This window comes from Pelecanus crispus, chromosome 2 (genome assembly GCF_030463565.1).
Source record: "Pelecanus crispus isolate bPelCri1 chromosome 2, bPelCri1.pri, whole genome shotgun sequence".
NCBI lineage: Eukaryota > Metazoa > Chordata > Aves > Pelecaniformes > Pelecanidae > Pelecanus > Pelecanus crispus.
Window position 1 is genome coordinate 17,075,439 of NC_134644.1, and position 12,288 is coordinate 17,087,726.

At 37.7% G+C, this 12,288-nt stretch overlaps 1 protein-coding gene across 2 annotated transcripts in view; it reads left to right on the forward strand.

Moving 5' to 3' along the window:
* The window catches only part of ARHGAP12 (Rho GTPase activating protein 12), a 75,823-nt gene that overhangs the window by 36,178 nt on the left and 27,357 nt on the right, over positions 1-12,288 (forward strand). For both annotated transcript variants that reach the window (XM_075728120.1, XM_075728119.1), the window contains exons 3-5: positions 530-670; positions 2,278-2,358; positions 10,689-10,814. In XM_075728120.1, coding sequence (XP_075584235.1) covers positions 530-670; positions 2,278-2,358; positions 10,689-10,814 — 348 coding nt within the window. The remainder of the gene's footprint in view (positions 1-529; positions 671-2,277; positions 2,359-10,688; positions 10,815-12,288) is intronic.

Below are 12,288 nucleotides of genomic sequence, written 5' to 3' on the forward strand. Positions count from 1 at the left end.
ACTGTAAAGTGTTGGGACCTACCAAAGTGCAACTGGAGATTCAAGTTGTCCTTAAGGATTATTGTCTTTCCAGATACTGTTTGGGAAGGGAAGAAAAGGATTGAGTTACGAAGGCTATGATATTGCCAGAAAACCAAGGTAGCAGGTGTCCCAAGGTTTTGGGGGCTATGCAGATTACTGAAGCTAACTCTGTTCATCATTCAGTAATGTAAATCTGTGGGAATAAAATTTAGATTGGCAAAAAAAAAATCAGAGTTTAAATTTGAGTAGCTGAAATCTGGTATAGTAGAATTAAAAAAAAAAATTGTATCAGTACAAACCAGTTCTGAAAATATTTTAAATGGCCTACCAATTATCAAATATTTCTGTACTGTAAAAATGCATCTTTTATTCTCTAAGGTAAGATATAAAAATGTGAACTCCCTGCAATTTATTACTGTTCTCTTTCTAGTCAAATAATCTTTGATCTTTCAGATTTTAAAGCGCTTTCATTCTCAAAACTGCCTTCTATGTTTCTGACTACTTGTAGCATCTTTCATCAGAAGAAAACGACCACAGTTCTTGTTACAGCCAGTCAGATAGTCAGTATGGTTCTCCTCCAAGGGGTTGGTCAGAAGAGTTGGATGAACATGGTCAAACCTTATATACCAATGACTATACTAATGAAAAGGTACTTTTTCCTTCTTCTCATCACGTGTTCTAAATCTTTTCCACTAATTCACTGTTAGAAATGCAGATTTTGTTTCTAGAAGTGAAAAGCATACCTCAGCAGTATCTCCTCTTGTTTTTTAAATATGCATGAAATTTTAGCAACTGAACTGGCTTTTTTCCCCCCTTATACATGTTCTTTGCTATTGAGAAAAAGCTTTCTTATTTCCAGTTGGGTATTAGATTATATTAAACAAACATATCGTGTATAATTTTTTAAATTCCTGCCCTCCCCCATCCTCTTGGTTACACTTCAGGAATGAACTTCATACCAAGTACTGTCTTTTAAGAGCTGTTCTTGTCTACATAGGCCTTCCAGTTAGGATGGTTTCAAACTGAAAATCATGCTGCTTTATCAGTTTCATCCTTGACTTTACTAGAGATTTTCAGTAGTGCTTTCAGATGTAGACAAACTTCTTAAACTACAGCCATATCAGCAGATTTATGTTCTGTTCTGATTATCTAATTGCTGCTGACAACCACTGTGATTCTGGGCACACAAAAATTTCTTCCACATAGGAAAAATGATCATATATGTTTATATTTGTAAAGCAGTCCATTTTTCTAATTGTTCACTATAAAGTTGCATTTCGTTTTTTTAACTTCAAAAAGTGTTCATTGAAACAGTGCTTTGTTTACTGTATTAGATCACCTACTCTTCTCCTGTTGATGTATGTAAGTTGTTTTTTGAAAGAAGTTTTTTTTTTTTTAAATAATTGAGTTTTATGTCAGGTTTTGGCATTTTATCCTGCTTAATATATTTCTGCTAAACATCTGTAGAGCACATACTTATGTTTTGGCGAATACACAAACTTTTTTTTTAAATTGCACGGGGATTGATAGAAAACAGTGTTTCCTATCACAAACAGTTTATTGGAAGGCAGTCTTGTGAAACCTGCTTGACCCAAGAGCTGTGAGTGTTTCTGTGCATATTTTTATGTGATCTTCTTGTATACTTTTGCTCATTACAGTTCTTTCCTTTCTGCATAACTAGTCACAGTTGTTGTAGTTTTGACTCTTTGTTTGTGGGAGTTGCTTACAGAGGTTACAGAAATTATATTATCTTCTTCGTGATTTATTTAGGAACTGCATCTCGTGTTCCTGTTGATCTTTTAAAAATTGAGTTGTTCAACAAGTACAACTATCTTTTGAATTATCAGCAGTTGCTGGTTGAGCTTCTTGTAATTTTGTAATTTTATGTATAAAATCCTTACACAGATCTGATGCAAAGATTGTGTTTCCTTAAACTGACACCGTAATGTTGATAAGAATGAGATACGCCATCTTCAGAAATATCGGTTTATCACAATCTCTTGTGTGTTACTGCAGGACTATTTTCTGAGGAGTTACAGAAGGAAAAAGCATTAGTGAACCCACTTCAGGAAGCTGAAAACTGTGTTGCTCTCATTGCTAACTAATCTTGGTTAGTTAATGGAGGTTGTGCACTAGACACTGCTGAAGTGGATGGCACTTTATTAAAAATTAACTTTAAATCACATGTATCGGAGATTTACTATGTTACAACTGTCACTCTGATTGCATTTCCTATCATCACATTTCTTTCTACAGTGGATAAAACATGCAGATGAACAAGGTAGACCATACTACTACAGCGCTGATGGTTCCCGATCAGAATGGGAGTTACCTAAGGTGAGTGACCTAAAAAAGAAACTTTGACAACTTGGGGCTTTTCCCTCCTCCTCAATAAATGTCCCATGGGGCCTTTAGTGGGAGTTACCAACAACAAGAGGACTTACATACTGCGCTTGGTTATTTCTTGCATTTTGTGGAATTTCTGATTGTGAAGAGAAAAAAAAAATATCCTCAAGGATATGAAAAATGGATATATATGTAACTATTCAGATATCAAAGAAGATGTTGTATATTTGCCAAACTTTTCATGCAAAGCTGCAGAATAATATCTGTGATATTATAGGAAAAAAGATTTTTTTTTTTTAACTACAAAATGTGCCTGAGAAACTGTAGTCTATTTTTAGTACCCTCCAAAATGCATTATTTTTCTGTCATGAATTTCTAAATTTGGCAATTCAGGTCTAAGACAGGTGTTGAAAAACAAAAGTTTCAGCAGAGTTTTGTGGTATCTTTGAGGATGACACAGTTTCACCAGAAGTGTGTTCTGCTGTTTATTAATTTTGTAATGAAAATAGGAATTTGTAGGAAAGTGACAGAGCTAGGGACACTTGGTAGTCCAAGGATGTACCTAATTCTATTTAATTCTCATTTTCACTTTGAAAAACTATAGGACATTTGTCATAATGATGTAGTTGTATATGTCTTGCTTGCTATTAGGATGTTTGTTCAATCCTACATAGTAAGGAGACCATAACAAAAAAAAAAGTTTCACACAGAATTGGGTGTCTAAGTGTCTCAAAGAGCATGTTTCTCAATTATTGTTTCATCAGTCCAAAAAATGGTGTCCTAACTCACTTCCACTTAGAAAGGAGCAACTTTAATACATAGTGCTTTCATAATATTTGTGAGAAAGTATTTGCATTGACAGTTATGAATAAAGCTATATACTAGACTGTTTTATTACATCAGTAAAAGAATTTGTATCTGAGTCACTGGAGAGTTCAGTTAGCTTTATGAATACTCTGATGGTGGTCTGATGTGTTAGATAACTTAAATTTTGTAACATGCATAAACCTAACAATATAATCTGTAACTGTTGATTTTAAAAGCTATATAGCTATTCATTAGCTGTTACATTAATTAGAAGTCTGAAAATCTGCTAGACCAGGTTTTACCAGAAGCAATTGTTAGTTCAGTATGATAATTGAAGTTAATTTTGGGGAATAATGTCTCGGGTACTTCATTCTGTGACTTCTGCAATGCAGAAAGTTTTGACTGTGAAGAAACAGCTTTCCACTAAAATAGGTTGGGTTTGGATTTGAACTAAAGAGCAAATTAAGTTGGCTTTAAGTCAACTACAGTGTCACAAAGATAATCCAGAACTGTTACCTGAGGCATATTAGCATAAAGGGGTGGAGTCTAGAATTTGTGCATTACTGCATGATATTCTAGTGGTTCTAAACAAACATCTGAGCTCTGTTGTATCAATAGCCACCTACGGAATAAAATACAGCCTCTGTTTTGGCGTTTTGTGATCTGATGTGCTTTAGTTCTTGTTTATATGAAAATCATCACACACTGCTGTTACAAATTTTCCTTGAAAATTATTTCTCATGAGCCATTGTGGCAGAATGTACTCTAATTCCTTCTTGAAACTAGTAAATCTTGCGTGGCAGCAAATACGAGGTTAACAGAAGTAAATGAGCAATTGACTCTTGGATTCATTGTCCAAGAGCCTGTGTATTTCAGGAAATACTTAGCTTTTAACTTCAAATGCGGTGGAATAGGTGGAATATTTCAGCAAAAGATTTAGGTAGTTCATGTAACTATCGGAAGAACATACAGCAGAGATGTTACACTTGTGAGTAATTGAAGCGTGATTGAAGACTATTGGTTTCTCAAAAATCTTACTGAAGCTGGTTCCGAAAGTGTTTAGGAACAGAGGAACTGGAAAGGCAGCATAGACCGCAGAACTGCTTTGAAGAAAAATAATCTATATTGAAAACTGTCATGAGTGGTGAGAGAAAACTGTAAAAAGACTTCAGCATTGTAACTCTTACTTACTAGGAAAAAAACCCTCTCTTGGTAATTTTTTTCCCATTGTATTTAGTTCAAATATTGCCTTCCAAAATTTGTTGTGAAATAAAGTGATGGAATAACATGGTCATATAATGCTGTTGAACCAGAACAAGAAGAGAATCCTTTTGTTAGATGTTTCTTAATACTCTGGACTTCATTAGAACTAAAAATCATCCAGAGGTTTCTGGAAATAGCACATTAGCTGAGCTAATAAAATAACATTAAAAATCTTCACTGTTCTAGCATTAACTGTAAATGTGAACATGCTCGGGAATAACACTTCCAGTATTCTTGTATGTGTGTTTAAAAAATTATGAGGGTATATGTTTGGGGGGCAGTTACAAAACAAATTACTTTAGACAGTCTTATAGAAAGCCCTCCAGTCACGCATATTTAAATAACATCTAGGAATAGCTGAATGCCTCTGGCTAAAAATGATGCCTCAGATGGAGTAGCTTTGACAACTGCTGAAAAGTCTCAATAGACTCATGAGTGTGACCCAGCTTTTTGCAGTGGAAGAGAACATACTGAATTATTCTTTAAAATGGATAATAATCTTTTGCAAGATGTAGTACAAATTATGGTTGAAGACTTTGCATTTTCTCCTGTACGTTCTGCTGCATTCAGTTGTGGTTCTTGCCAATTATTAAAAAAGTAGTAAAACAGCAAATAAAAGTTCTTTTCTGCATAGTTCGCTATGATAAAATACGCTTATTACCTGTGTAGTGCATGAGTAATATCTAAATCATGTTGAGAAAGGCTACAAACCTCTTCTAGAAACCTAGTAGTTTTCTAATACGAGTTTTAGAATTCAAGCAAATAGGAAATCTGTATTGAGGGGGGGGAAAAGTTAAGTTGATCTCCGGAATGAGAACTCTCTAATTTCTAAAGTTTAAAAAAAGTAATCTATCAAAATGACAGAAAGTTGAGGAAAACTGTGTAATAAATATTGAGTAAGTAGCTCAAGGGGAAGAAGAGAAGGAAACCTAATAAAAATTAGAGATACCAATTAGCAGTCTCTCAAATTTTCAAAATGTGTTCCTAGGCTGATATCTGGCATAACAGCATGAGGACTGGCCATCCTCTGACCAAGCTCTCTGATCCAAGAGAAGACTTTGAAAGTAAATGCTTGTACTATAAGCATCTGGAGTGAACTCATAGTTTTGGTGTTAATATTTACAGACTTACGCTGCAGTTACACTTCTCAGAAGTTCCTGCAGCATTAGGTCCCCTCGCTGTATCCAGAGAGGAGTCGCTAGGTAGAGGAGCTTCATGTTTGGCTGTCCTGTGAGACCAGCAGTCTTAATTCACTCTGTGCACTGTCAGCATGGAGTTGGAGCTCAGGGGCCTCAATTCTGATACTCAGGTGAATGCTTTTCCTGCGGGAGACCTGAATGCTGTCAAACAGAGCATGCTGCATGAATTACAATAAAACACGATGCTGGTGATATTGGGAAGATGTCATGCAATCAAATGGTGAAAGAAAATAAAGATGAGAATGTGTAAATAGGGTCTAGGCTGTCTTATGGTCAGTGTCAACTGGTTTTGGTCTGAGCAGCGCTACTTAATTTGAGGTAACACGTCGTGTGTTGGCGCTTGCATCTACTGTAAGTCAATGCACTAAACGGCATTGTCAGCAATAGTGAATAATCTTCGCATTCTTGTCATAAAACTTGGGATTAGTCTGAGAAAGTCGAGACAGTCTCAGTTGATGTGAGGATATAGAGGTTTTTTTAAGGATAAAAGTGCAGGTGATATGACAAATGTGAGATACATCTGAGAAGGTAGTTAGATTTTTTTTTTCTTTCTTTTTAATGTGTATATTTGTATCCAAGAGTGGTCTGGTCTTCCTCGTTTGTCCTGGTGTTTGGTGGTTCCCACCGCCCTCCTCTCCTCCAAGTAAGAAGAGAGCGGGGAAAAGTGCCCCCAGCTTTTGCTTGGGCAAGCAGCAGGGCCTGTGGCTGACTTGACAAGTGCTGACTTGGAGCTCTTCTTCAAAGATCAGCGGCCTTAGCGTTCCTGAGGGTTAGAAGGTGAAGCAGTGGATGTCCGGGGCAGCAAAGTCAACAAAGTAGGTTATACAGATGTGTCCTTCAATCACTTCTGCATTTGAGATCTAGCTGCTTCTCCCAGTGGTCTCCTCGCTCTCCATAGGTTCTGTTCCTTCAGTGCAGCTGATGCCTCCAACTGCTGCCACCCAGATGTCCTACAGCAGAGAATGAGGAGTATGCTTTCTCTAAAGAAAGAAAGGGAAGGGATAGGGATGAAATCCTTAAAGACAAAAATTCTTCTTTTATTTATGTAGGCTAAGAAAAGTGTGTCATTGGTTTAGTTGATCAGAAAGGCAAAACCTGTAACAGGTGTTAAGTCAATCACAGCACCATAAAGTTTATTCAAAGCCAGTGGCAGCAGTAGCGCTGGTGAGTGGGTTTGTTCTGAGGCAACTTTTTTTTTTTTTTTGAATCTTTGATTTCAGACAGTATTGGAACAACTGCAAATAATATGGTAGAGTATATAAAGGTACTAGGAGTTCAGAATATTTTTAAGTGCTGCTGTTTTAATCTCTGACTGCGAGAAGGTAAAATGCTTAACTTCTGGTCTTTACCAAGTTTCACTCTTTTCTACATTCACCCACCCAGTTCTTTCATCTGGCTGAAGATGTTAACACAAAGAAAGAAGAATCTTATTTCTGTTTCTTAAAGCTGACAGATCTGTGTCATCTCCATAAGAATGGGGACAACTGCTACAAATAACTCAGAGGTGTTATATTTATTTCAGTCACAATTAGGCTAGGACAGAGCCTTGAGCCATGAAATATAAATCACTTGGCCAGCTGAGAGGGTTAGAAATTTTTATACCAAGGCAAAGGAGGCTTTTAAGTAGCTGGTGAAGGCATTGAGCGAATTCAGCAATGAAAATAACCCCATGTGACCTAAATTTACACCACTGGTGTGCTTACCCTATGCCAAGAGCCGTTGTAACAAGAAGTCCGTGTTACTTGGTGCATGCAGGCAGAGTATGAACAACTTGCTCGTGTACTCCTTCCTGATAGGAGGTGCTCCCAGTCAAATGGGGAGCAAACGGAGGTGATGTGCTGGAGGGGTTAATGTAATGGGACAAGTTTGAGTTTGTGGAGGACTTTCGAGGAGCACTAGTGTGCACATTTGGAGTTCTGTGCTACATTATAAAAAGCTTTAGAATTAAGAAAACAACAGCATCTCCTGGGGGTGCAATGTCAAAGCACATGGTGTTGCAGAGATCGTCCTACCAGGCAATGTGTAGTCTGGAATGGGTCGGTTTTACTGGATTGTATGGCTCTTGCCTGATCTCTGTCTTCAAGGTTATACCAAGGTTTGGGCATAAAAAGCCTGCTTAGAGTTATGTAAAAATATGATTTTTGCATGAGGGAAGGAGAGCCCAACCTAGCTGCTTATCGTTGCTGATAAACAGTAGGAAATACTGCAAACACCTGTAGGAGAGGGAACAGCTCTGCAGGTAGGAGTCCTTTGGAGTGTCGATAAGTTAATCTGACCTGAAACTGTTCTGCAAGGTTTTTTGAATGAGGAGGATTGAGGGGCAGAGGTGGTGCTGGTGGAGCAGACCAAAGAGTGGCAGGGCCGTATGCATCTGACCTGGTCACTGAAAGCTCTGGCTACTTCTCTGTAGCCAGTGGGCTCTACCCGGTCTAGAGGATGGCTAGTTCAGTTGGATAATGCAGAGTCTGAAGCAGTATCTGTATCTCACTGTCATTCTCTTTAGGCATCACAGATCAATCAATTTATTTTAAAAGTAGAAGCTTGTCTTGGGCCCAAGCTTTCTCTTTTTTCCTCTAGTAGTGTGTTCTACTACTTGTAATGAATAAAACACCCCTCCCCAACCCCATAAATGCTTGAGTGAAAAGTGTTTACTTGACACCTCTATTGTGAGAAAATGGGGCAAAAATGTCAAATGTTCCCTTTAAAGACTTGTTAGTTTACTAACACTGTGTCACCAATGCAAATTATTTAAGCTGCTAAGATACAGGGCTCAGTGTTCTGGGTTGTTAGCAGTGCTTTGTTAATGAGCTCCACATACTGTTGCTTTGCTTTCTTGTTAAATGTTTTGTAAAGCTAGAATTTCATGTTGCTTTACAGGCCCTTTCTCCTTCAAGATGGGGTTGTCTGTTAGCTAAGTTGACTCTTGGTGGCTTGTGATGGTATCAAAGGTGCCTTTTAAATATAGATCACCTGTAATTAGGCTTGTGCCTATATCCCAACCCTTAATATAGGTTTAAATTCAAGGAAAATTACTTTAAATCTATGACTGTTTAAACTTAAACTCTTCCAGTTACTCAAATGGAAGGTGCATGGAGGATTTCCATAAATAATATTCACTAGTGTCACTGAAGTGTGCATATATATTTCTGAAATAAATGGTTCTGTTTCATAGCAAGAAATGTATTTGAATTGTTCACTGAAATGCTTTAGAACTGCCGCAAGGAATGCGGTTTATGGCAACCTTCTGCGATTTAGACATAGTTTCACTGAAAATTGTTTAGATTTTAGTTGCAATACAGGCAATCTTGCTGCATATATTGCTTAGCTTGCTGACACAGGTTGAGTTGTAGGAGCATCTGCTGACTGGATACTTCCATAACAAGAAAGTAAGCTGGTATTAGATGCCTTGCAGCATGAATGATGGTTCAGCTTTGATTTAACAAGGGAACAAACTGAGCATTGCTTAAACCTCACCATTATAAAGAAGCCGTTGTCATGTGAGTGTAAATGTGCTGAACCCCATACAAAGTCAGTGCAATCTCAGAAGTGAATCTCTACCGTCACAACCAATTCATTTTTGGTAGTTCATGCACAGACCGATTTTATTCTCAGTACTGCAAGATCCATTTACTTGGGAGTATTTTACTACTGTTGTGCATATTGAAATAATTTAACGAAACACTGAAGTTATCATTTACCTTTTAAGCATCTATTGACTTATTGGAGCATGAACTCTATTCACAATAAAATACAAAGCTAACACAAGCATAGTGTCTGCCATGGCAGTAATAATGCTGATTCTTTATTTGGGCAATAAATGTAACTGTGTTACGCAATTTAGCATAAATTTAGCATTTAGGTTAAACCTTGCCATGCTTTGGTATGCGTAGGCATAGGTTATTCAGGTCGTTGAAGACCTGAGGCTCTGAGCTTACAGTAGGAATCAGTAGCAAAAGTGTAGAATTCATCATGCTTGCAAAGATTACTGCTTTAGCCTTCTTAAATAAAAAGGGCACTTTCCTTTGTTACTGCTTACCCAGTGGATTCTAATCCTTTACATGACTCGGCAAATCCTGCCTTATGTTTCTTTCTATATGCAGATTTTAGTCGTCCGATGCTGAATAGAAAGAATGAGATTTTTAATGACTTTAAAAAAAAGTCCAAACCATACATTGATGTTGTCTTTTCTTCTTTGTATTTTCAGTATTGAACTTTGTTTGTTTGAAATATTTTTATAATTCTTGGTAATGCTACTTCAGTGGTGGTGGTGGTGATGATTTAAAATGGCAATGCTACTAGTAAGTATGCTGAAATGCTGAGATCTAATTAAATGCTGGGTCCTTCTCATGGCCTTCATGTTTTCTCAGCCTGTGCATCTTTGGATGCTCTTGAGTTATTAGAAAACTGATGCTATGATAAATCCCTTCTCTCCCTGGCTATTACAGCTCTGCTGAGTCTTAAAATTATTCCCTGCTAAATATTTATTTTCCATGCTTATGTGCATTCCACGCCAGCAAATCCTTTTATAAGTAATTTGATGTCATAGTTCTGAAAAAGCAAGTCCTCATCCCCATGTTTCCTCTTCTAGGCATCCAAAACCTTTGGGTCAAAGAGAATTGTATCCAATTCAGGATACTGCAGGACAACAGGGTTTTCCTTTTCTTACACAAGAGCTGGAGAGGTGGTACAGTACTGTCAGTGCAACATGAAGAGTGAATGTTTAAATCTTGTAGTTACTCTTAATTCCATGGTGGTTCTCAGGATGCTGGTTGGTTGCAAAACCAGCAGTAATCTGTTGCACAAGAAATCGAACATCTATTTGCCAAGGGAAAGGATTGTCCTGACAGGCCAGTGTTAGTTACTGCCCTGGAGAGGACTACAGCAGAAAGGGCAGTTCTAAAGACTAAAGGCAAAATAAAACCAAGGCTATTTTCACACCCTTGGGTGACATCAGGAATCTGAAAGTTTGCATGTTAAGGTGTATGAATGGTATGACAGGTCTTGTTTGCATGAATTATATTCTACTTATAGTTTGATTTTTCTCTTCTTTAGTATAATGCTTCACCACAGCAGCAGAGAGATATAATAAAGAGTAGGAGTCTGGACAGGAGGCTACAAGAACCAATAGTTTTAACAAAATGGAGGCACAGCACAATTGTGTTGGACACCAACGATAAGGTAGGAGCAAGTTAAACAGCATGCTGGCATACCAACAGTTTCTGATGTGTGAAGTATTTAATCTAACAGAAAGGAGTATGCATGAATTTCTGAAATCTCATTTTCCTTATATTCTGTGGTATCAGTGTGTATAACGTTTAGCAAAACCAAGGGCTGTTTGATAACTTTACTATTGTTACTTTGAGTAGTAGCTCTTTTGTTGTTATCCTTTAAGTATTTTTAACTAGTGTTAGTTCAGGTTTTGGCACATACAGCCATTTCACTTACAGTTGGGAACTTCCCAATTCAGTTTAGGCTATGGAGTGTAATTAGGGTTTGAATTCAATAATTATGGATGTGGGTGAGGTTCTCATGTAAGGTATAGTGATATTTCATGCCTGAATGTTTTAGTTGTAGGAAACATCAAGTAGGGATACGCTTGAAAGATTGCAGATGAATAACTGAAATATTCATAGAATAGAAATAAAAGTTGCACTTGCTAAAGTAACAATTATGCTTTAAAGATAGAAGTAGTAGTATTATATAGTGGATCTGTCCCTTTAATGACTGTTCCATTGATCTCCACTGTAATATCTCAAGTAAAGAGGAAAAGTTGTGTGTGTTTACAGCAGGGTTGTAATAATGTTATTAGAGGACAGACGACAGTACTGCAAGTGCTGAAATGCTTGGCTTTGATCCCTTCCAGGGCTGAGTTGGGAGTTTAGTCTAAAAAGAGCTGTGGGTCAGTAATGACAAAAGCTGGTTTCTGCCTGTTCTTAGGGCATGTTCTTGATAGTCTGTTTTGGGCTGTGCAGTAACAGACGCTGTTTAGAGCCTGTTCCTTGCTCTCCCTCTGCCCGTCTCTCTTCGGTTTGATTTTTGTTCCAGCCGTTTCTGCTTGGGCCGAGACATTCTGCCCATGGGTGAGGAGCATTGATGCGAGCTGAGCGGGGAGGAACTGAAACAGGTAGTGTCAGGGTGGTGACTTGCTGGTTTCTGTAACTTCGCAATAGTCCATCCCAAGATTCATGGAAACTGAAACACTTTATAATGTGGAAATCTTAGCACAGACTACTCAGAAATAGATATCAGTAAACAGTGGTGTAAGCTCCCTTTAGAAAAAGATAGAGGGGAAAAAAGGAAATTAATGTAGATTTGGGAGTATGGAGAAAAGTCTGTAAGTGGGCCTGTGTAATTGCAGGTGCCAAAGGAAAACTTAAATGGACAAAACACAGTAGTTGTAATGAAAATGGATCTGCTGCCCAGAATGTTACTTGCTTGACCTGTTGTTTCTGGTATGTTTTAATGCCTTTCCTTGTTGAAATGGAGTACAGGAGAGTGGGTTGTCATGAGTTGACTTAGTTCCTCAGAATAGGATTTATTGGATTTGATCTTAAGCTTTTGAGCTGTCAGTTTAGAATATATCATACATGGACATGGTGCTGAGGAGGCAGTGGACCATGCTTGGCTGGAGACTTTGCTCTTGTACGCATTA